This window comes from Notamacropus eugenii, chromosome 1, assembly GCF_028372415.1.
Source record: "Notamacropus eugenii isolate mMacEug1 chromosome 1, mMacEug1.pri_v2, whole genome shotgun sequence".
Lineage (NCBI taxonomy): Eukaryota > Metazoa > Chordata > Mammalia > Diprotodontia > Macropodidae > Notamacropus > Notamacropus eugenii.
In genome coordinates, this window is record NC_092872.1 from 337,363,278 (window position 1) to 337,388,290 (window position 25,013).

The window sequence follows — 25,013 nt, forward strand, 5'->3', positions numbered from 1 at the left end:
AATTAGAGGCTAGCAATTAGGAAGGGAAATCAGTGTGCTTTATTCTCATCTTTTGAGTGAGGCTTCCCCCTGTGTCCTCCTTAAGGGGCCTAAGAAATAATGTTTTAGTTCATATAAAGTAGTATCTAATTTGTATTCAAATACAGCATGAGGTTGTCTCCATATTTACAGGTTGTAAAGTTTTCAGAAATATTTTCAGCACTTCAGATAAAGAGGTACTTAATCCAAAGGAGGGAATGTGCAATGAGGAGCATATAACTTGCACATTCTGGTCATGGGTGAAGAAAAACAGAGCTAGACTCTTTGAGAATTCATCACTAAGCAAGGGAAATGGGGAGGGGGAAATGACTATATTCATTCTCTCCCAAGCCTGACTCTCTTAACCAAACCTCAATTTTAGGTACCGTAAAAGGGATAATGGGGAAATTTGCCCGAGGAGAGATATTCTATCACATCTCTAAAAACAAATGAACAAACAAAAAACATAAAACACTTACACATGGGAAAGGAGGCAATTCAATACATGTCTCCCTTAATGAAATATGTGATTTAGCCTAGTTACAAACTACAAAAATTCCATGATGCCTTAAAACCTTTTTTTTTAATTGCAAACATTTTCAACAGAATTTGCTGCCTCCCAGGGATCTAAAAGTCACTGAGAAAATAATTAATTGACTTCATCTCATTTTAATATAGGTTGGAAAATAGCAACTTTAAAAACATGCACCGCAGGCACACAACCCTCCGGGAGAAGGGAAGGAGGCAGGCTATCCGAGGCCCAGCCTACATGTTTAATGAGAAGGGGACAAGTCTGACCATGGAGGAAGAACGTTTCTTGGACTCTGCTGAGTATGGTAACATTCCAGTAGTCAGGAAGATGCTTGAGGAATCAAAAACACTAAACTTCAACTGTGTTGACTATATGGGACAGAATGCCCTACAGTTAGCAGTGGGAAATGAGCATCTGGAAGTCACAGAACTGCTTCTGAAAAAGGAAAACCTGGCCAGAGTTGGTGATGCACTCTTGTTGGCCATCAGCAAAGGTTATGTGCGGATTGTTGAGGCAATACTGAACCACCCAGCCTTTGCCCAGGGGCAGCGACTGACCCTCAGTCCCCTGGAACAGGAACTACGGGATGATGATTTTTATGCCTATGATGAAGATGGAACCCGTTTCTCTCATGACATCACTCCCATCATTCTGGCTGCCCACTGTCAGGAGTATGAAATTGTACACATCCTTCTCCTTAAAGGGGCCCGTATAGAAAGGCCCCATGACTATTTCTGCAAGTGTAATGAATGTGCTGAAAAGCAGAGAAAAGACTCCTTCAGCCATTCAAGGTCCAGAATGAATGCATATAAAGGATTAGCCAGCGCTGCCTATTTATCTCTGTCCAGTGAAGATCCTGTCCTGACTGCCTTAGAGTTAAGCAATGAATTAGCCAGATTGGCCAACATTGAGACTGAATTTAAGGTAATCTTACTAAACTCTTTCATTTCTGTCCAATTGTCTGAAGGTTCTTTTCCAGGTGTATCCAGTATTCAAAGGAGCTGCCAATAGGGCAGATGCTCAGTTGAATGTGGTACTGTGGATGAACAGCAATGGAAGGCCAAATGATTTCATTTTACTTGCCTGAAAAATGTACTGAACAATCAGGAAAACTCCACAAAAGAGCCAATCAAACCTGACAAATTCAATAATATTTCTGTGTCATGTGTCAGAGAGACAGTGTGGCAGAGTTATTTCCCATGCACATAACCTTGTTTGAGATTCTAGACAGAATATAAGAATGCATTCATGCCTGTACAAAACTTTGAGTATAGTTGTAAAGATAAGCTTGATCAACAAGTACCAAGTGCCTTCTATTTGCCAGGCAAAATTAAAATAATTCCTGTCCTAAAGGAAACTACCTAAAGTACTAAAGGTATAGCACTTTTAGGTTCTCAAAGCTCTTTACATATATTATCTCATTTCATCCTCACAATAACTCTGGAAGGGAAATGCTATTAGTGTCTCATTTTACAGTTGAGGAAACTGAGAGAGTGAGAAGTTAAGTGACTCCTGAGAGTCACACAGCTAGTAGGTATCTGAGATTATATTTGAACTTAGATCTTTCTCAATCCAGAACTAATGCCCTATTTATTGTGCCCCCATATAGCTTTTGCTTTCATATGTGTACAGGAGAAGAAGATACTAGTTACTAGGAGAAGAGCTGTCACAAAGTAATATATGGGCAAACATCAAACGAGTGCTACAGAAAAGTCCTAAAGGAGATAAGAAGAGATCACCATAGGTTGGAATTGTCAGGAAAGGTTGTCTGGGAGAGGACAGAATTGAGATAGAAATGGAAGGTTGTGAGAGGTAACAGACAAGGGGACAGAATTCTGGGGAGACAGGAAATAGCATAAAGGAAGTTAGGAATTATTATTATATGAGGGAAACCAGCATACAGTGAACAGGTCAGGGTGTCTGGGGTTGAGGGATCACATTCACTCAGTGAGAAGCAGAAGTCTTACCTCATCTCTGTATCCCTCATACAGCCTAACACTAACAGGCCTTAATAGAGGGGATGCTTAATAAATGTTTGTTAATTTGAATTGAATGATGTCTATTTGTCCATCCATTTCTATCTTAGGAAATACTTTTTACATAAAATATCTAAATAATCTAAGGGAAAAAATTCTCTGGACTGATTTCTATGGGTAATTGTCACAATTATACATTTCAATTTGTCTAATTAACTGAGACAGATTTTGTCTAATACAAATGAAACAATACTAAGCCTATAATTGGGACCACATATGGGACATTCATCTACTTTACTGAAAATTTGAAATTCTATGTCTTTAAGAGGACTAAGATTTAGAATTGGAAACTACTTAGAACCATAGGATCATAGACTTAGAGAGAAGATCCCTCAGAGATCATTTAGTCTCAGCCTTTCATATCAATGAGAATATAGTTACAAAAATAAAAGGATGCCTGAGGGCGATAGATAATTGATAATACTACTAGCCTTTAAATGACACCTTTCAACATTACAGTCTTACTTTAGAATAAGAAGTGGAAAATCAGCCCTGGGTGCCACATTTTTGGAAGAACGATGATGTGTTCAGAGGATAGCAATCAAGATAATAAAGGATCTTGATTTTGTGCCATGTAAGAATCAGTTGAAGGAACAAGTAATGCTTAATCTAAAGAAGAAGATAGTGAGGATGAAACTGAACTATCTTCAATTGTTTGAAGGTTTGTATGCAAAACCTGGATTAGATGTATTCTGCTTTTTTCTAGGTACAATAACTATAGAAGTTGGATAGTCATAATTTTAGAATTTAAAGAAAAAAAAGTTACTAACAATTAGGTATATACTAAAATGGAATAGGCTCCCTGAGGAAGTAATGGATTTTCGAGATCCTTAAGCAAAATACTGAAGGACCACTTTTCAGGTAAATTTTAAAGACAATGATTTTTTTAGGTAGGAGTTGTTTTAAATGGCCTCTGAACTTCTTTCCAACTCTAAAATTCTATAGTTTTGTCATTTTTTTCCTCCATCAAATTTATTTATTTGCTAGCAGTTCTTTTTGTTTGAAAGGTTTTTTTTAGATTACCAACAAAGACATGAGATAAATGTTCGTGTGTTTCTTTAGGAATTTATGACTTACTAGGTTATCATTGTGTGTGTAGTCTTGACACTATAAATCTTTTCTTTTTTGTTGAGGGGTTGAGAGAATACCTTAGTGGGAGAGAGGTCAAGCTATAATGCAAGAGGGGAAATCAAGGGAATGTATTCTAAAATGTACTCAGTGAGTACTTTCAACAAAAACATAGAACTACTTCTCGATGTATTACATAATTTAGCAAGTATCATGAACTGTTTCAGAAGATATTGTAAATGTCATCAATCATCTTTCATGTTTTTTAAATCAAAAGATTCATTATGGGAATTACTACTCTTTTCATCTAAGCAGCAGCATCCATGAGAGCTTCATTTACTCACTGCTTCATTAACTCAAACTTCACTTGAGTTAATATGAAGTACAGCCATTGTTAAGGTTCCTAATAAATTTTAGTTACATGTTTTACTTGTAATCCTTTTCCATTTCTTTGCTTGCTAAAAAACGTGCAACTGATCAGGTGTTATTTCCAATATTTCTTGATTCTCTTTGGATTTAACTCTCCTTTCAACCAAAAATTACTTAGTTTGACAGTCATCAAAGTGTTATTTCTGAATAGATGGTCTGCTCACCTACTGATATAAGGAATTTGTCCCCCTGTAGTTTGGGATCTTTGGTAACTACTGATTGAAGAAACTTTCTACTGGATGTTTTGACTGGAAACAATGGGTGTGCTTCAAGTTATATGGAGTGTAGCTATATTATCCTGCAACAATGTGCTAGAATGGAAATATCTAGAACAACCAATTTGGAAATATTTCTCTAGGTGAAACTTCCAGGTTCCCTGAATCTCAAAAGGCTAACACAGCTGGCCACAGTTAATACTCTGCATGAATCATCTAGCCAAAATCTAGTAAATAATGTTTTTTTGGACCCATGCTAGGTGCCATGGAGTCAAGTCAAGTCAATATGCATTTATTAACTGTTTGCCACAAAGTAGGCAATGTATTAAGTACTAGGCATGCAAAGAAGAGAGGAAGAAAAGTCCCTGAACTCAGTGGCCTCATAGTCTAATAGGAAAGATAATATGCAAATTGCTATGTACAAATCACATATATGGGATAAATTCTAAGTAATTTCAGAGGAAAGGAACTAAGACTAAAGAAGACTGAGAAATGTTTCTTACAAACTGAAGCCAAAGGACAAAATAAGGAGGGAAAGAGTTTCAGGCATGAGAATAGCCAGGGAAAGTTCCTGGAGGGGGGAGATGAAGCGTCTTGTATGAGAAATAATAAGGAAGCCATTGCCACTGGATCACAGAGTATGTAAGGGTGGGAGTGAAGAGTGAGGTGTAAGTACACTGGAAAGGTAGAAGCGGGGTGCCAATTATGAACGGCTTTAAATATCAATCCAAAGATTTCATATTTGATCCTAGAGTTAATGGTGAATCTCTGGGATTTAGGGAGATCAATTTGATAGCTGAGTGAAGGATGGATTGGAATAGGGAGAGATTTGAGGCAAGAAAATCAACCAGAAGTCTATTACAACAGTACACCCATGAGGTAAGGCCAGTGTGCATCAGGTGGTAGCAATGACAGAGGAGAGAAAGAGATGTAAGTGAGTGATATTACAAAGGTAAAGATGACAGGATTTGGAAAGTGTTTGGATATGGGTGGAAAGAAACAGTGAGGGGTTAAGGTTGATACCCAAGTTGTGAGCCTAGATGACTAGTAGAATGGTGGTATCCTTGACAATAACAGGGAAGTTTGGAAGAGAGGAGGATTTGGGGAGAAAGATAACGAGTTCAGATTTGGACATAATTTAGTTAAAAGTGTCTTTTAGAGGTGCAGTTTGAGATGCTCAATAAGCATATGGTGATGTGAGTCCGGAGATTAGCATAGATATGGTAAAAGTCAAGAACACTACATGAGTCAGGAGTACATTTCCTATTTCTGCCATTTATTTTCTATGTCACCTTGGGTAAACAGCTTTCTTTTCCAAACCTCAAATTCTGATTACATGATTTCCAAGGTCCTTTCCAGCTCTGTATGCTATGATTCTCTCATATGTGAGACACTATTGAGTCCAGTAAGAAATGCAAGGACACTGTCATTGACCTCAAAGATCTTACAATCTAGCTAGAGGGGAGAAAACAACCTAACACCTAAAACAACTGGAGAACAAGTGTCAAAAATTGTCACAATCTCTAACTAGACTGCAAACTCCTTGAGTGTGGGGCAGTTTTAATTCCTTTTTCCTTCCTTTCCCCCTCCCTATGTCTATCACAAAGCCTCATACACAGAAATTACTAACAAGAATTGATTGACGGATTAGTAAGAACAGTGGCTCAGAGGAGGACAAAGTTTGATGAGTGTGAGCTTGAAAAACCAGATCAAAATGTTGTGGCAAAGTGAGGAATTACTTCATTTCTATTAATCTAAAACATCTGCTACTGAAGACATGCTGGACTATTAAAACTTGGCCTGAATGATTGAATAGGACTCTCCACACTATTTTTTCTCTACAAATTATTCATATCACTACTTCATCTTAATGAGTTCATTCAATGGGCAAACAATTATTAAGTGCCTACTATGCACCAGGATCTCAGCCAGTAATTGAGGATACAAGACAAAATTATCTGGTCTTTCACCTCCCAAGTCCTTAACTCCTGAGGGTTTTTTTTTTATTAATATACGTTGTTTTTCTCTGGAGACATTCTACAGTCATTCTTCCCTAAAGCTAAGTGTCTAGACAAGAATGATGAATATGTTTCTTAGTAAATGGAATAGTGTCTGGGGATGGAGGAAAGGAAAGACAGTAAAGATTAATGGTACTAGAAGAGAGAAGGGAGCAGGAGTAGGCAAGCAGAGATCCTTCCTTAACTTCCTAAGTCCGATCTGTTTGGATCTTGAAGTGTCTGTTATTCTCAGGATAGCAAACTGAAAATTCAAGTATATATTAATTAATATGTTAGTATATATTAATTTATATTCTGAACTACTTCAAAATAAATATGCCCTAAGTTAAAAATCTGGAGATAATATTGAAGATAATAAAGAGTGTCTTGAACTTTGGGAATTCAGGGTATAAAGATTGTTTTCTACTTAGAATATAGTGTTGAGAAGAGGAGGAAGCAAGTCAACGAGTCAATTATAACCCTGTTTTAGAACATTAATGATTTCTGTTTATGAATGGAATGTTAACCAAACATATTATGAAAAATGGATTATGAATTATGTATTGATGTTTGTGCTGCTATTTATAATCTCCCACGAAGTAATTCAAGACCCAAAATACCACAGATAAAACATGCAAATAATGACAAATCAGCACAATTTGCCACCTGCTATGTCCTCTAGTTAGATCCTATTGTAAGATGTAGAAATATTTTAATGTCACTAGTAAACTGCTTACAAACTTATCAAAAACCAAGAGGGTTAAGAAGACAGAGAGTTAATTTTAATTTCCTATACATGATGGTTGAGAAGGAATAGAATAGGAAGCTCAGAAGTCTCTCTCCCCTGAGTATTCATAAATTAAGCCTATGGGATATTTCAGGTACTGTTGTCCAGGATCCTATAGATGCATTCTATGTCCATAAAGTTGCCTATTATAATGCCATTTAAAGAGAATTATTCATCAATTCATAAATTACCAAAGTATTGGAGTTAGAAAGACCTGGGTTCAAGTTCTATTTGTAGTACGTGCTACCTATATGACTATGGCTGCTGGGAGGCATAATGGAATAAAGAACTGGGTCTGCAGGCAGGAAAACTTGAATTCAAATCCAGCCTCAGACATTTACTATCTGTATAGTCTGTCTGTTTCCTTCACTGTAAAATAGGGATAATAATAGCACCTACTTCCCAGGATTATAGTGAGGAAAATATTAGGTAATGTTTATAAAATATCTAACATCACACCTGGAACATTAATATATGTTTATTTCCTGCCATGGACTTAAACCAATAATTGCCCCCAAGCATTCTCTAAGACTACAGGAAAATTACCAATTTGCATTTGTCAAAGAAATTTCTACACTGGAATTCCACATGCCCCTGAAATCAAAAGACTTAAAGTACCTTCCACCTTTTGAAAAATTCATAAAGCATCAAACCAGAGCTTTCAACTATAGGCAGTTATGGGATGTGGTGGGAGGAACACTAGATTTGGACACCCTGAGTTCAAATCCTTGCTCTGTCACTTGCTACTTGGGACAAGTTCCTTCTCCCCTCTGGGCCTCAACTGATGCCTATAAAGTGATGAGTTTAGACTATATGATCTTTATGATTCTTCCATTTCTGATATTCCACATTCTCCTATAAACATGGATCTAAGATGAGTGTACGAGAATCCATCATGTGTCCAGAACATTCTCAGTGGGCTATTATACTAGTTCACCCTAGACTCAAATGTCCCAGCTTGTTCAATAATCTTTTCTTTGAATAAGAAATTTGTTTAAATTAAAGACTAATACCTTAGGAGCCACTGCTTTCATTTTGATATTTTAACTAGTGGCATAAAGAAATTCCTCTTTGATAGGCAGGGATGGCTTAAAAATGGTTTCCCTAAGCATTGGTATTTCCTAAATTCACAGATAGTTCAGGTGGTCTAAAATAAATCTTTAAAAAATACTAGCACAAGAAATAACAACCCCAAGGGATTTACTTTAAAGTCACCCACAGTGTTCTTATGAAAAGCACATGCAGTGTGTCTTGAATCATTCTATTTGAGGATCTCATTGGTCTGAAAGTGAGGCCAGCACTAGAGAACAGGTAAAGATAAGTGTTCTAACAGTAAAACAGTGGTGACTGAATTATGGCTGCCCTTTGAGGTGGTACCTGCTGAGTAATCAGAACTCTTGGTTCCTGACCACAACTCCATTTGGAGGCTTAAGGAGGTACCCAGGACTAAAACCATTAAATGAGAGCCCCAGAGATCTACCGTCACACAGGAGAGGGAAACAAATGGTTACTATAGTCTCATTTTTCAGTCTTTTGCTTCTCTTTTCTTTTCAGCTAAAAGTCTGGTCAAAATTTTTCACTGGGACAGCAGACAGGCATTGTTAGGTGCATAGTGGCAAGGATATCCTCTTGTTGGAAGAAATTTTCTTTAGTCAGAGTCCTCTGAAAATGATTAAGTCTGTTCATTGTCTATTTCACATTTCCTATCAAGTATCATCATGATCTCTGGTAGCTGCATTATTATTTTTCTTTGAAAAATAAATCATTTAGTATCCACATACCTTTAAAGTATATGAAACCATTTAGATATAAATTTATAGAAATTTACATTTAACATGAACTTCTACAGCCTCAGGATATTCATTTTCCATAATGTTTGAGACTAAAAGAGCCCCACTCATTGGGAGAGATTCTCTATATTACACTTCTCAAAAGTCTTTGAATATCCATTGAAACTCATTGAATGGTTAGCCTACTTGTGAACTATGTAATTGGGTGAAGACTACTCCTTGCATGGGAAGTTTGTTTTGTGCAGTACGGTATACTTTTTTTTAAAAGTACTAGAACAATCTCCCAAGATGCTGACACAGTCAGCAGAAACAGAGGAAGTGGAGAAAGATGTGAAGGAAAATATGGATGCCATGAACCTCAGCATGAACTTTGAAACTCTGGTTTCAAATTCTTCATATCTGGTACCCAAATCAGCTCTTTAGACTATTGCTCCAAGAGAAGTCAACATTCTCTAGTTGCCATATTGAGTAAAGTCAACATTTGCTAGACTACCATGCCAGGATGCAAATGGAAGTGGTTGAGAAGATCAGCCTCAGACTCCAGACTTCTGTAATGGTACCATCAGTGATCTGACAATGTCCCACTCATCCTCCTTTTTGGAAAATAGAATAACTAATTGAAGAAGTTTCTAGAGCTCCCCTAGAAGTCTATGAAGTAGCAGTCATTTGGTATGAGTACAGAAATAAAATGATCATAGTTTGACATGAAGTTACATTTGAGAGAGCCACTTTTGCTACTAATGCTTTCCTTTCAACATACCTATTAAAAATAAAACAAACAAACAAAAAACCTCCTACTTTAAGAACACTCTTTACCAAATAAGAGTCTGATATAGGCTTATGCACAACCTCCTGGGAAGTTTAGCCCAGATGATTTTCCCCCAGTAAGACACCCGAGGCCACAAGTACTATGGAAAAATGAACATCCAGAGATATCTTCTACATTACACTTCCTCATCTTTAAAAAAAAAAAAAATTTTTCACCCTTGCAAATCACAATGTTGGCATAAAGACCTCTAAACGAACACACCTTAAACTTCAGTCACATATAAAATAACACCCAAATACTTGATTTGGGCAGATATGGGCAATTACCTCAAATACTCAGTACTTGCATAGGTAAATAATATATAGAATCCACCTTAACATTGCATACTGTAAATCAGACACAAAGGTAATGTGCATAAATATAGTATATAGAAATTATAGCAGAGTGACACACTGTAAACTAAGCATTTAGGCTTAATGTAATATGGCAATATGTAATATGCCAGAAGCTTGGGGTTACACATCAAAAACATTATATACATTCAATCAAGAGGTATCATCTGACTACCTCATTATTCTTAGGGCATCATAGGTCAGCCTGCTTACTGACCATAGAGTTCTGTAGTTCCAGCAGTGTGACATGCTATCACTTCTCCTTCGGTATCCTCAAACCCATTAGCCTATGGTCCCAGTACTGAACTTGTGAATAGTCCAGGCTAACTATTGCCATCTCCAAGTGTCAGTGATCCAGGTCCTTTAGTTTGCCTCCATTCCTTTGGGACTTTCCTACATGGGATATTAAGCAGTAAACAGGTGGTTTCTAGGTTTAGTCTTTCCCCTTGATTTGAGCAGAGTATCTTCTTGGACCTGAGTAGTCTGGACTCTCTCCAGAAAGAGTCAATTTACAGTTTCCTCTTCATCTGATCATAATCTGGATTCTCTCTATATAAGTTATCATAAAGCTCTAACAGTCCATCAACCTTTCTCCAGACCAATTTAGCCATGCAGTGCTCCATTGAACTAACTCCCCTAAGAACAACAGTAAGTTTTTCTATTTTTGCAAAAGAAGCTACAGAAATACGTTCAAAAGATTACCCAGAAAGTTTCTACTAATTTTCAATTCCACTAGAAAAGGCCAAAAATACACATTGGGGGAGGCATATAAATAGTGCCATGGATGACAGGGGACAGGGGTTGGGGACTATTGTTTGAAAAGACCACCTTCGCCTTCCTACCAGAATATAGCAGAGTTCTGCTATAGTGCAAAACCCCAAGCACTTTCTCTAACTCCCCTTGTTTTTACTTTCTTCATTATATGTAAAAACTGTCTAGATGCAGGGCAAACAAGGCTCAAACTTCTCTAATGACTCCATGAAGGCTCCAACCTAGTGTCTTGAAGGCCACTAAGCTGCAGCTGTCATAACCACCACTTTTCACCAAGAACATTACAACAATTTTTAGACAGAGTCCTGCTGTTGAGTTCACTTTCCCATTCTGTCATGACCCTATGATTATAACTGGAAGAGACTTTAGAGACAAATTTCATCTTACTCCATTATTTTATAGCTTCTGTCTTTGTAACATCTCTCATACATGCCTCCTTTTTAATACTCACACTGCCATCACCCTTGTTCAGGAACTTATCACCTCGAGCTTACAATATTGCAATAGCCTGCTGGGTGGTCTCCCTGTCTCAAAACTCCCCCCATCCCAATCCATTCTTTGCGAGGCTATCAAAATGATCTTCCTGAAATGTGGGTTGGGTCATTCACTCCAGTACCCTTATCCAATCAACTCTAGTGATTCCACATTACCTCCAAGATCAAACACTTGGCTTTTAAAGACCTTCATAGCATGGCCCCTTCTCATCTTCCTCTTATACCATTATCTCTTTTATGTATTTTATGATCCAGTGCTGACAACCTTTTTGTTGTTTCTCACACATGACACATCATGACCCAACTCTATACATTTTCATAGGCTATCCTCTCATGCCTGAAACTCTCCCTCCCTCTTTGCTACACAGCTTCCTTATCTTCTTTGAAGTCTTGCCTAAAGTCTCAGCTTCTTTGCAACCTGAACTATCTCCAGTCATCCTGATGAATATCAGTCCACTGGACCCAGATGGGATGGGGGGAAGAGAAAGTGAGGCTTGTAATTTTTCACAGCCCTCCCTCACTCAAATCTAAGTGCATGTCACATCATCATCTTGATGTCATTGTCTTCTTCAAGAATGAAAGACAAACAGAATAAAGTCTCAGCTTCTAGAAGAAGCCTTTCCTAATTCCTCTTAATGATTGTACCTTCCCTTTGGAACTATTCCCAATTTTTCCTGTAAATGATATAGTTTGTACCTAGTTATGCACATGTTGTCTCTCTCATTAGACTAAGAGCTCCTTGAAGGCAGTGATTGGTTTTGTTTTGTTTTTTAATCTTTGAATCCTCAATGCTAAGTGCATTGCCAGCACATAGACGGTGCTTAATAAATGCTACTTATCTGACTGACTAATGAACCTAAAGCTCTTGATTACTACTAATAATGTAACTTTCAAAAAAAGTGACTATAGTTCCCTTTCCACTTGCCAATGTGATATAAATGCTAGGGAATTTTCATCATGGGCAGCAAGTTTCCCATGTCCAACCTCATATCTCTTTGAAAAACCAAAAGGGCATAATATAAGGATTTGAAACAATGAGCTCCAAGTTCAAAACTAGGAAAGTAGGGAAAGTGTAGGAAACGTAAAAGGAGAACAGGCTATACTACAGGATACTACTAGTACACATTTCAATGTTGCAGTAGGTTCACACTTTCACCAATGTGAACATTCTCTTCTCTAGGGTAGTTTGCAACTCACCCATGTCTTCTCATCCTGCAGTTTTTGTTCATAGCTTTTCATGAATTCTCTGCACAGGATCAGCCTAACATACTAAAGGCCATCCTCTATGTCTTTTAATACTTGACAGGGAAAGACTTGTGAAAAACCAGGTCAAAGTACCTGGATTCAAATCCTGGCTGTATCACTTACATGAGCCTGGGCAAGTCATTTAGAATTCATTTTCCTCTGGGGAATTAGCAGGCTGGATTATATGACCTGGAAGGTACCTTCCAACTATGTATCTATTATCCTAAGATCCTACTGAAAGCCTCAGGCAATCCACTTATTATCATATTTCTCTGGATGTAAGGAATAAGAACTCATAAGCTGAAAGATTGAGGAGAACAGAAGGGGTGAGGGAGAGAAAATGTGCAGAGCAGTGCAATTGTTGAATATGGAAAAAGAAGATTCTTTTTGACAAATATCAGTGAGAAAGATTTATCGCCACATACAAACAATTGGGAGAAAGTCATTTCCTATACAAGTGTAGCTATCTTGCCCAAATATCAGAGATAGGGGAAGCAAATGAAAGGGAGTTCTTAGAGGATATTAGGAGATGAATAACAGCTTAAATTAAATCAAATGGAAATGTAGAGATGCTTGTTGAAAAATATTACAATATGGTCTAAATGAATAGTAACAGCACAATGATGTGGCATTAGAGAAGAATGCTATGCGTAGGATAAACAGGGAGATGAAATGTTTAAATGTTGCCATGAAAATCATCATGAGTTCAACTGTGGGGATGGAGCCCTTAATTTCTAATATTTATAATAGATTAAAACTAGAAGGGACCTTTAAGATAATATAATCATAAGATTTTAGAACCAGAAGGAGACTTGGAAATCAGCTAGGCCATTTTTTTCTTTTATAAATGGAGAAACTGAAGATTTATGAGGGGAAATTATTTACCTAAGGTCACACAGCTAAGAAAGGATGGGGCTGAAAATGTTACCAGGTCATAGAATCATAGAATCTCAATAAAGGAATTGACCTTATAGCTAGTCTGACACCGTATTACAGTGTGTGTGTGTGTGTGTGTGTGTGTGTGTGTGTGTGTGTGTGTGTGTGTGTGTGTGTGTCTGTATACTGAGGATGTATTTGAAGCAAAATGTCAGCCCAACCTACTCTAAGTTTTCCTATAGAAATGAAGAATTATATTTAATAGTAATAATATTTTCCAGTTCTATTGCCAAATGTTCTTTGTCTTCCCAAACCAAATCAGATGATCCCCAAGATCTTGTCTTTGGCTCTCTTGACTGTACCCTTTCCCTTGATACTCTCATTCACTCAGATTATGTCACCTATCTTCTCTTTGTGTATGGCTCCCAAATCTATATCTCCAGTCTTGGCTTCAGAGTTGTATCTATAACTACATTTGAAGGCATTGTGCTGGAGCAAACTCATCTTTACTCAAGAAAGTTTGTTGATAAATTTTCAGAGTGAGCATTTCCATCTCAAACTGACAAATGTTAAAAATCATCTTTACTTATTATTTTGTTCTTTGTCTGGTCTGGACTTAAGAAAGTGACGGGAAAATGTTAATAATGCATATTAAACTTAGTAGTGTGTTGTGAATATTTTTGTTATTTTTCTGGAGACCTGTTTATTAAAACATTACCAGAATCCCTGCCTAGAGGACAGCTCTGCTTGGATGTCCCACCAGCACCCCAAACTCAACATGTCAAAACTAAGATGGTTTTTTTCTTCTAACCCTAATTTTTCTTCTGGTATCACTATTTCTGTCAGCACTATCATTCATCTAATCTTCCAAATATGAAGCCACATCTTCAGAGACTTTAATTAGCCTCACCTGCAGGATGTTAACATACATTCTCTCATACCTCAAAATTATTCTTCACACCCCACCCCAACTAATCTTCTGTATATACAGAACTACCTATACTATTTCTTAGTTTAAAAAAAAATTGACTATTGCTTACCAAGCCAATCTTAAACTCTTTTCCTGGTATTCCTTCTCTAACCCAAGACATCTCCCCCATCACCCTCAAGTTCCCCAGCCTTATTATTATGTCTTTCTATAATTTTGCCAAATTGAACTGTTCTCAGTCCCCTGAGTGCATAAGTGATTTTCCTTCTGTGTCTTTGCTCTATTTCCTACATGAAAAATAAAGTGTAGTTCAATATAAAGTGTTGACTCTAGAGTGATAGGACTTGGGTTTGAATCCCTCCTTTGACATTTCTTACCTGACTATCCTTGGGCAAGTCATTTGACTTCCTTCTGTCTCAGTTTTCCATTGGTAGAAAGAAACGACTGAAATACATATTCTCCAAGGACCTTCCCAGCCTAGATCTGTGATCCTGTAATCCCCGCCCTTCTTTGCCCCTTGAATACCTATCAATCCTTTAAAACCTGTCACAGGTTTCAGTTCCTCCAGAAAACCTTTCTTCGATTCTATCAGCTGGTGATTGCCCTTTCACCTTTGGACCTCACTTGGTACTTTTCTATACTTTTTCTAATCTATACAGATTGTAATAACTATATACATTTCACAAACCCTTAGTAGACTCTAAATTCTTTAGGGGAAACAAATGTATGAATGGAGAGTAGGATTGTCCCATCTATACTTTGTATCTCTCCCAGTACATTAAACAATACTATGAATGCAGTAAGTGCTTAGTAGGTATTTGTTAGGTTGAGTGGAACTGAAAAAAGTATTTGTTGTGTACCTATTGTACTCAAGATCATTTTCTAGGCACTGGACACAATCTAAATCTTAAGAAGAAGCTTCTGAGCTATTTTGTTACAGGTTAGCTATAATTATTGAGTGTAAACCTTCTGATGGCCACAAAAGGTCTTTCTAAATTAGTAAATAGGTTGACACATTTGTGAGTGATAGATAAGAATTGTGGCTTGTGTTTTTTCCTTCTGAGGGACAGCGAGGTGGCACAGTAGATAGACTGCCAAGCGTAGAGTCAGGAAGATTCATCTTCCTGAGCTCAAATCTGATCTCAGACAAGTTCTAGTTGTTTGAGCCTGAGCAAGTCACTTAACTCTGTTTGCCTCAGTTTCCTCATCTGTAAAATGAACTGGAAAAGCAAATGGCAAATCCCTCCAGTATGTTTGCGAAGAAAACCCCAAATGGGGTAATAAAGGGTTAGACAGGACAAAACAAGTTCAAACTTTTTCTTCTTTGCCTTCCTTCTTACTCATGTAAAGCAAGATCCCTAGCACGGACAGTATTCAGGTAGAGGACAAAATTTTCTGGTCAGTAATGCTGTTTAGGAGATTGCTGTCCTGGATAGAAATAATGTATATATAATCAGGCATATTAGCTATGTATTTTTCTTATATAGAATGTTTTTTTCTTTGTTAATATTCATAACATGAGAGACCTTTTGAGGCTGGAAAGGGAGAATATAAAATAGTATCAATGAGAAAAATATTATTTAAAAACATTCAAAGCAACTGGTTGTTAGCTTCCTTTTGAAAAACAGAAACCATTTCTTCAGGTTGCTAATGCTAAGTCTGTCTAGAAGACTGCTCTATAGCAATCAGAACAGCCCTCTGTAGGTGGCTGTCTGGGGTCATAATTCTCTGGCAACCTCCCTACCAAGAGAGAGACCTAAGTGGAATTGTTAGAAGAATGTCCTTGATGGCTGTCTATTAGGGTTACAAAGAGATCCCCTCTTCAAACTCTTGTCAGCCAAGGAGGGCCAGCCCCATTTTCAGGTTGACCTGCTGACAAGTTGCTGCCTGCTCATATGCTGACTGTTAATACTGTAGTTTATAGATTAGAGAAGGCAGAAACGGATGAGTAGTTCTCACTGAGCTAGTCTGCTAAGGGCTCTAGAATTTTTCACAGTTTCTTATTAGGATGTAATTTTAAAAGACATTTAGAAGAATGACAAATAAAGAGCTTAGAAATCATAGAGCAGGGCTAAAGAAATTGATTGTTTAGACAAGACAGAGAGAGGCTGAAGTGTGAACTAATAAGGTTTAAGTATCTTAAGGGCTTTTATAGAAGAATGAAGAACTGCTTCTATCTCCCCTGAGCCTAGATGACAGGGAATGGGAATTAAAGTAGGTGCCAGAAGGAGAGATAAGCTATTTGTTTCAATAATGTCTACAAACATATGAGCCTAATTTCATTGTAATCATAGTCCAGTTAAAGAAAAAATCATTATGTTCAGTAGCTAAAAGATATTAATAATAGAGAGGAAGCATGGTACAGTGGATAAAAGACTAAGACTGACATCAGGAAGATTTGGATTCAAATGCTGCCTCGATGCATACTGAGTGTGTGATTGGCAGAGTTACTTATCCTAAAGTTGCATATATAGGAGCTATATATGTAATATGTAGATTTTAAAAAGTAGATAGAAGTTAATTTGGAAGAAAAGTACTAGCATTTGAAGGGATCAGGAAAGATTTCATATGAAAGGCAGTGCTTGAATTGAGTATTGAATAAAATAATGGATTTGGAGACAGAGGAGAGAAGGGAGTTCACTCTAAACGTGCATAACATATAATTACAAAGGAGTGGAGATGGGAAATGAATTATCTTGTATGAAACACAATATGAAAACCACTTTGGCTGAGTCATAGGTGCATGAGGGAGACTAATATGTAGTAAGACTAGAAAAGTAGGTTGGAGTCATTTTGTGGCTTTAAATACCGTACAGAAGAATATATATTTACTCTAAGAAGTAATAAGGAGTTACTAGAGTTTCTTGTGTCAAGAAGTGGCATGGTAAAGCTTGCTCTGTAGAAGTATCATTTTCAATGATATGTGGAGAACATATTTGGAATAGGGAGAAACTTGAGGCAGGGAGACCTGTGGAAATAAGTGATTAATAAAGAGACTGCCATTTTACTGTTCTTCACGTGTCTCTGCTCCTTTTAGCAAGATACTAAAATGGGTTTGCCTTAACATGGCCAAAAAGACTTGTTTATTTGGGAAATGTAAATCAGGGGAATTCTAATGCAATAGAAAGTAATGACAGTAAATAAAGTGAACGGCTAGCAAAACTAATCATCTGCTTGGCAACCCAATCTCAACACTTAAATGTTTCTCTAGGTAATAACTTTGAAGCGAAAAACAGGAAAAGCCATACATATTCAGCACAGTACTTGGGGAAGGGGAAGGGAAAATGTAATTATTTTTCAAAGCTTTGATTACTTTGAAAGTTGATTTCTAAGTAGGGCCTAAGGTCTAAATGCTTTTGAAATGTTATTACCCCTGGATTCTTCAGTAACTCATTACACACAGAGAACTAGTCATCTCAGTAGTAGCCATTTATACACAGTTATTATCCTTGTCATAGCCCCTCAGATAACTGAGGAAATGTATTTAATTACAACAAGCTAAAGCTATTAATTTAAAAACTATGTTTCTCTAGATTATCAAAAATAAACACCAATATCTATATTGAGCAACAGTATAATGACACACATAATTAAGGTGTTGAAGATGCGCAGTCCTTGTTGATGATGAAGATGATGATGACAACTAAGCACTAGGAGGTTGTAGACTTTGGGTTGTTTTTCAAGTGTAACACAGATCACTTGGGCACTGCCACTTTAAGGTCAAGTAGGTTACATTTCTATCCTTTCGCTAAGGTTCTCAATTAAGAAGACAGGGGATCCCAACTCGCTGTCACTGGCTCTAGTCCTCTGATGGTATTCTCTCAATTGTAGGGGCTAGGTCCCCTATACCCCAGTTCCATTTGACCATTGATATTTGGATTAGTTTTTACACAGAAATATTTAGTTCAAAAGGCATAATTACAAATATCCAAACTCATTCACCTAACGTGTAAGAGATATAATTCTTCTCTCCCTACCTATCACCCCAGTCTCTGAGGAGGGGAAAAAGTTAAGGTTCAGAGCTTAGCACAGTTCCTATAGAGGGCAGTCCTGGCTCCAAATTCAAAATCCCCTTAGGACTCAAATCCTAGGTACCCTGTCTTGTTAAAGCTCAAGTACCAGGTTGGCTTGCTACATCACCCTACCTGCAATCCTGGCTCTAAGGTCCACTTGATTTGAACTCCCACGTCTAGTGGGGATCATCTCTAGGTCCTAAAACTAGGTACAAACAACGCAGAATAGACAAACACTACCAGACCCATTTTTTTCCAGCTGGAGTAAAACAGAGGGAGTAGGAGAAGGTAAGTCCTTCCCTTTTCATTGGTTCAACTCATGGCATTCAGCCTGGACTGGAAGCAGCATACAAGAGTTAAAAGATGGTGGGAAAGAGTTCAGCCAAAAAGAGAGACAATGGCTCAGTTGCACCAGTTTTAAAGGTGCAAGCAGCCAGTCAAAGAAGGTTACCACTGCCTCTGTGACAGCTTCTATTTTTGACAGTCTGGACATGCTCCAAAGGCCCCTCAAGGTGATCTCCATTTTACCTAAACTGGGCTTACTCAACCTACACCAGTTTATGGTTTGTGCTAAGGTAGTCAAAATACAAACTATCACTAAAAAAAAAAAAAAAAATTATACAAAGTGTATGACCCCCCAAATGATTAGTGAAAATTAGTGTCATCTTTGTAACACCAGAAAAGGACAAACTATAGCATATTGCTTTGTTGTGGTTGATCAACAAGGACTAAGCAAATCAGACTCCTGAACTTCCCTGAAGTATAGCCAGGGAAAATTATACTTAGGTGTGCAATCCATCACCATGTAATTTTCATCATGTAAATTTAACTGCTTAATGTGAGGTGAACCTCATTAGCACTACACTCTAACTAAACCAATTAGCATGATAAGTCATTTACATTCACTTTGACTCTCATACATAGATTTAATCACCTAAGCAGTGGGATAATGCAGTGGATATAGTGCTTGGGTCTGGGGTCAGGAAAACTTGAGTTCAAATCTGCCTTCAGTTATTTATTATCTGTGTGACCCTAGGCAAGTCACTTAGCCTCTATCTGCCTCAGTTTCCTCAAGTATAAAATAGGGATTACAATAGTGCTAACTGTAAAAGCCCTTAGCATAGTGCCTAGAGCACAGAAAGCACTTTATACAGCTTGTTCTCTTCCGTTGTTCCTCTATAACATCTCTGAATTTGATTAGTGAGCTTCCCTCCACTCCCTTGCTCCAGAATGACTCTATCCCACACTCACTTCCACTATTACTACTACTGCTACTACTACTACTGCTACTACTACTACTACTACTACTACTACTACTACTACTACTACTGCTACTGCTACTACTGCTACTGCTACTACTGCTACCAACACCACAACTGTCACTACTATTACTAGTAATGAGGCAACAAGGTGACACAGTGGATAGAGTGCCTAGCTGAGAGTCAGGAAGTTCCATCTTCCTGAGTTTAAATCTTGCCTCAGATACTCTCTAACTGTGGGACCCAGGACAAGTCACTTAATTATGTTTGCCTTAGTTTCCTCATCTGTGAAATGAGCTGGAAAAGGAAATGGAAAACTGCTCCAGTATCTTTGCCAAGAAAACCCCAAATGGGGTCATGAAGAGTCAGATAATACTAAAATGACTGAACAACTATTACTAAGTACTTAATCAGTGTTTTAGTGTAGGAAATGCTTCAGATGCATTTTTTAATTTGATCTTCAAAAATGAACTCGAGGTTAGATCTACAGGTATTATTATACAGATTAGGTAAAGACAATAAATTTCTTTTGACTTTCTCAGGATCACATAGCTAATAAATGCCAGAGATAGAAATTGAACCTGTCTTTTCTTCTGATGCAACTTTCAATATTCTATACACTCTTAAATTGTGTTTGTAGAAATGTTTCATTGAAAAAAATTCATGTGACATAACTACACTTTGAGGTGCAGAACTGAAAATCTGTAGCAATAATAGCTGCTCCTTACTTTAGGGAAATGTGAGAATGAATGTTATTGGTATGTGTAGAGTACTAAACTCAAATAGAAAGGAACTCTCTAAAGTAAAGGTATCATAAAAATAAAGCTGCTCCCTAGGCCTCTGCTCCCTCATCTATAATATGGTGCTAGTAACAATCATGACATTTTTCTAGTCTCCTGACTACACCTCATAATTAAGGAGTGGCAAATGCATTGAAAATGAAGAGGCATCATATCATTATGCCAAGCAATACTGTTTTCTCTTCACCTCTCTGGATATATAATAACATAAGCTATTTGTATAAATGCATTAAGCTAATAAGAGCAAAAGATCACATTTTTGTTTTCTGGGGCTCAGCATGGTGAGTGCAGGAGGTCCAACTATCTCTGGCATGATAAGAAATATGGTTTTGCTATTGATATGCTGGATTTCAAGAACCTTGTCATCGTATTCCTTCTTTTGACAAAAATAGCCTGACATTCGTACATTTCACCAAGAAACACTGGAGGAGACTTCATTAAAAGTTTTCCTTTTTCCAGTGAGTACTGATTTTATTCAAACTTCACAAAGCATTAAAGCACAGAAAGGACATTGGTTCTGAAGTCAAAGGACCCAAGTTCAATATCTGCCTCTAGAATAGGACATACCTATGGCCTTTCAGACATGGCTACTGTGTGAATCTCTATTCCCTGACTATGCTTATCTGTTACAAGGGAGAACTTTCACTGGGATAATGAGAATTACAGGGCTAAGGAACGGGGAGAGGGGAAGGAGAAGAGAATAGCAGAGTAAATGAGAGTAATGCCCAAAAAAGAAGAAAAGAGTGAAAAGAGAAGATGGAAATTCACAGGGGCACAAACAAACAGGGGAGTATTGAAACTACTGTGTTAAAAATTAATGTAACTTACAAGGAAGCAAAGAAAAAATGGATAGCCCTCAACACAATGCATAGTGTGTGTATACATATATGTGTGTGCATGTGTGTATATATGTAAGCTTATAAATGCATGTGTGTGTGCATACACACATATATGTAGGCCTACTTGAAATGGAAATTTATTGCTGTATGTTTTGAATTCTGTCTCACATTCTCCTGTGAATGTCAATGCTTTTTTTCTTTTCTTATTTTGTATTATTTTAGTTTAAGAACTTCTTTCTTTTTTCTTTTCTTATTTTGTATTTAAGTTTAACATTTTTAAATTACCAGAATATGTACACTTTAGAAAAAAAGGAGAATGTACAAAACAGAGATTTCATGAAGTTCATATTTGTCAATATTTTCAAGGTCATAACAATAAGGAGTATTTTTATCCCTACATAGTTCTGGGGTCTCAGTTTACTCCTATGATATATGTTGTCATCATCATCATAATTATTTTTACATTGTTGATGATTGAACAGAGACCTCAACAGCAGCATTATCTTTTATAACAATACAATACTCTTAGAGAATTCTTTTCTCTTTTAGAGTTCAAAATACATGTTTCTAATTAAAAGATTGAATTAGGTAGCCTCCAAGTTCCCTTCTAGATCTAAAGCTTGGATTCTGCATCTTCATTTAGCATAGATAGCTAGTTTCATAAACAGCTTTAAATAGATGTTTCAACATAAACACGGAAATAGACTTTACATGTAGGAATTGGGGATAAAAATCATTTAATTAGTTTGGAAAATCAAGATCATGAGGTTTCCTTGGGATGAATAGAGTAAGATTGCAAGGAAAAGAAAAAAACAATGTTTTCTCAAAATGGTTTCACTTCTTACCCTGAAAGCCTACTTGGTAAGATTGGAAATAATATACGATTTGAAATAACAAAATTATCAAAAAAAAAAAAAAAGGCATTAAAGAATAACAGATAAATAGGTTGCCTTGGAATTAGGAAGACTTGTGTGCAAAACCTGCCTTTGGCAAACATTGACTGTGTGCCCCTAGGCAAGTTACTGAACTCCTTGTTACTTCAGGAAACACTAGTTGTGGAGTAACTGCCCATTTGTATTGGCTGAGATCATTTCCTCCCACAGTTCTCTCTGAACTATTGATTTTTTGCATACAGTTAAAAGAAACTATACTTATTATTATCAAATGTAATATTTTCTCAGAAAAAAAATAGAATATTCTCATGGTACATCCAGTTTAGAAGACAGCTTAAGGGAATTCAAGAATGGGACAAAAAGTGAAATGAGCTGCTTTAGGAGACAGTGATTGCCTTGTAATTGAAGGTCTTCCAATGGAATCAGTTTGGCCATTTGTCAATGATTTTGTAATTATAATAACTTACATTTGTATGGCACCTTGAGACAGCTAGGGGGCACAGTAGATAGAGCACTTGCCCTGGAGTCACCAGACTCATCTTTATGAAGTCTAATCTAAACTCAGACACTTCCTAGCTGGAGAATGAAATGGAAAATCATACCAGTATCTCTGCAAAAAAAAACCCAAATATGGTTATAGAGAGTCTGAGATGACAATGACTGAACAACATCCAAACTCTTACTCTGCTATGTTATATTCTACTGTAGCTTACTAAGTATGTTATACTGTACTATGCTATGCACTGTATAATACTATGCTATATTATAACACACTAGAGTATCTACCAATACTTTGATACCTGGAAATGTTTCAGTGTAGAGCACTAGTCACCATGAATACACATGATGTGGATTAAAGTTATGAATACTTTCATTACATACCACAACTACATTAAAACAAAGTCGTAATAAATAAAAGTTTCACTAGCTATAGGAAAGGGTATTCTACTGCTTTTTGTCAGGGCAATATATGAAGTTTTAGTACAAGATAATAGTTAAAATGACTTCTTCACTAAATTTATATTAAGTAAAATAAGAAATGAAATTAAGGACGTAACATCTAAAGAAAGAAGGGCCTTAAAATCTTCACTCAGTATAAACTCCAGAATGCAGACCTATTAAGAAAATAACAAAATCTGCATCAGTATATGAAATGATCTGAAAGGAAATGTGTATACTCAAGCTGGAATTTTTAAAAGTGCTTTGGAGTTTGACAATAAATCCAAATATCGCAGCAGCATATCAACATGGAGTAATTTTTAAATGGTTGTAAATGTTGCAGCTATCATAAATGATTATATTCTCCTATAGTATTGATAGAAAGTGTATAAATTTTTGGGACCTACATAGCTCAGTATATGCAGTGACTTTTGCCTCAAAGAGAACCATAAGAGGAAAGGCGAAGCTATCAAGGAATGTCCGAAGGACAGGCGTCAAACACTGTCATGGCAAAAGTTGAGAAGCCTATTAAAGATTTACAGAAAGGCATTACAAGGTAACATCAATGTCAGTCTGGTACACAGAGTAGAAAACCTCATTCTCATTTTGCCCAATTAAAAGTAACCAAAAGGAAACGTGTAATTAAATAAATGAAAGAATGTCAGAAATTTTAGATTCCTTTAATCAGTCATTGAAAGCAAATGCCAAAAGGTGATTGTAATGCAACAAGGTAAAGTAGTTTAAGAATAAAATAAACATTGAACTTCAATCAAAACCTTTACTATAGATTCTTAAGAAACAAAGAAATCAAAGGAGTTCCAGAACTCCTAAAGAAATAGCATTTGGCAAGTCTCTGGTCACCTGTGTAGTTGCAAACATAAAAATAAAAAATAAAAATCTAGCATAGAAAAAAATGCAGGTTCAACCAAGTAAGAAACACAAAACTTGCTCATCATTAATAAAATGGATGACAGTTATGTCAGTAGAGCAGTTATGTCAAGGAAGGTGACTGACACCTCTGAAACACTTGAAGATGACATAAGATTCATAATTAGTGGCTCAAATACTTCACAGTGGCACACAAATCATTAATGACATTTGCTCAGATTCCCTCTGACAAGCTTTGTCCTATCTATGTTAACAAAAGGTATCACATATCTATTAGAAGCTGGGAAGACTGGTATACCCTCCAAATAGAAACCATTATGTACTTTGTGTGTGTTCATCCTTTCCTGCCGAAGAAGACCATGCCATCAGAGAAATGATGACATGACTTGCACTTGACTTTGTTTTTTGAGTGAGGGAGGGCTGTGCAGATCACTAGTCTCACTTCTCCTCCAGAGCTATCTGAATCCAGTGACCAGATATTCATCAGGATGAGTGGAGATGACCCAGGATGAGGCAATTGGGGTTAAGTGACTTGCCCAAGGTCACACAGCTAGTGAGTGTCAAGTGTCTGAGGTGAGATTTGAACTCAGGTCCTCCTTATTCCTGTACTGGTGCTCTATCCACTGGACCACCTAGCTGCCCCTATGTACTTCTACAAAGCATTCAGAAGAAAACAATTTCTTGACTGAGGAACAAAAGGTATATGCTGAAGAGTACTAGAGGTATAAAGAATAATTTATTATCTATTCAGTAGTTATTAAACTGCCCCAAAGCAGCGTTACCTTCATGCTGCCTCTGTTGATTTACAAGAACCTGCTGAATCAGTTTCATACTCATGGTTTATTCATGTACTATGAATATATACAAAATGGAGCTAAATATAATGAAGATAGTAGAGCATTTACTGCCCACATTGAAAACTGCTGCCTATTTAAAACATACTACTGAGATAATAATGGCAAAAATTGCTATAAAATGCAGCATTTTTCAAGAAGATTCTATCTGCCCTCACATACTACATAGAACTAATAATGA

At 36.9% G+C, this 25,013-nt stretch overlaps 1 protein-coding gene across 1 annotated transcript in view; it reads left to right on the forward strand.

The window, feature by feature from the left end:
- The window catches only part of TRPC7 (transient receptor potential cation channel subfamily C member 7), a 260,948-nt gene that overhangs the window by 1,340 nt on the left and 234,595 nt on the right, over positions 1-25,013 (forward strand). The window contains exon 2 of the mRNA XM_072628831.1: positions 697-1,474. Coding sequence (XP_072484932.1) covers positions 697-1,474 — 778 coding nt within the window. The remainder of the gene's footprint in view (positions 1-696; positions 1,475-25,013) is intronic.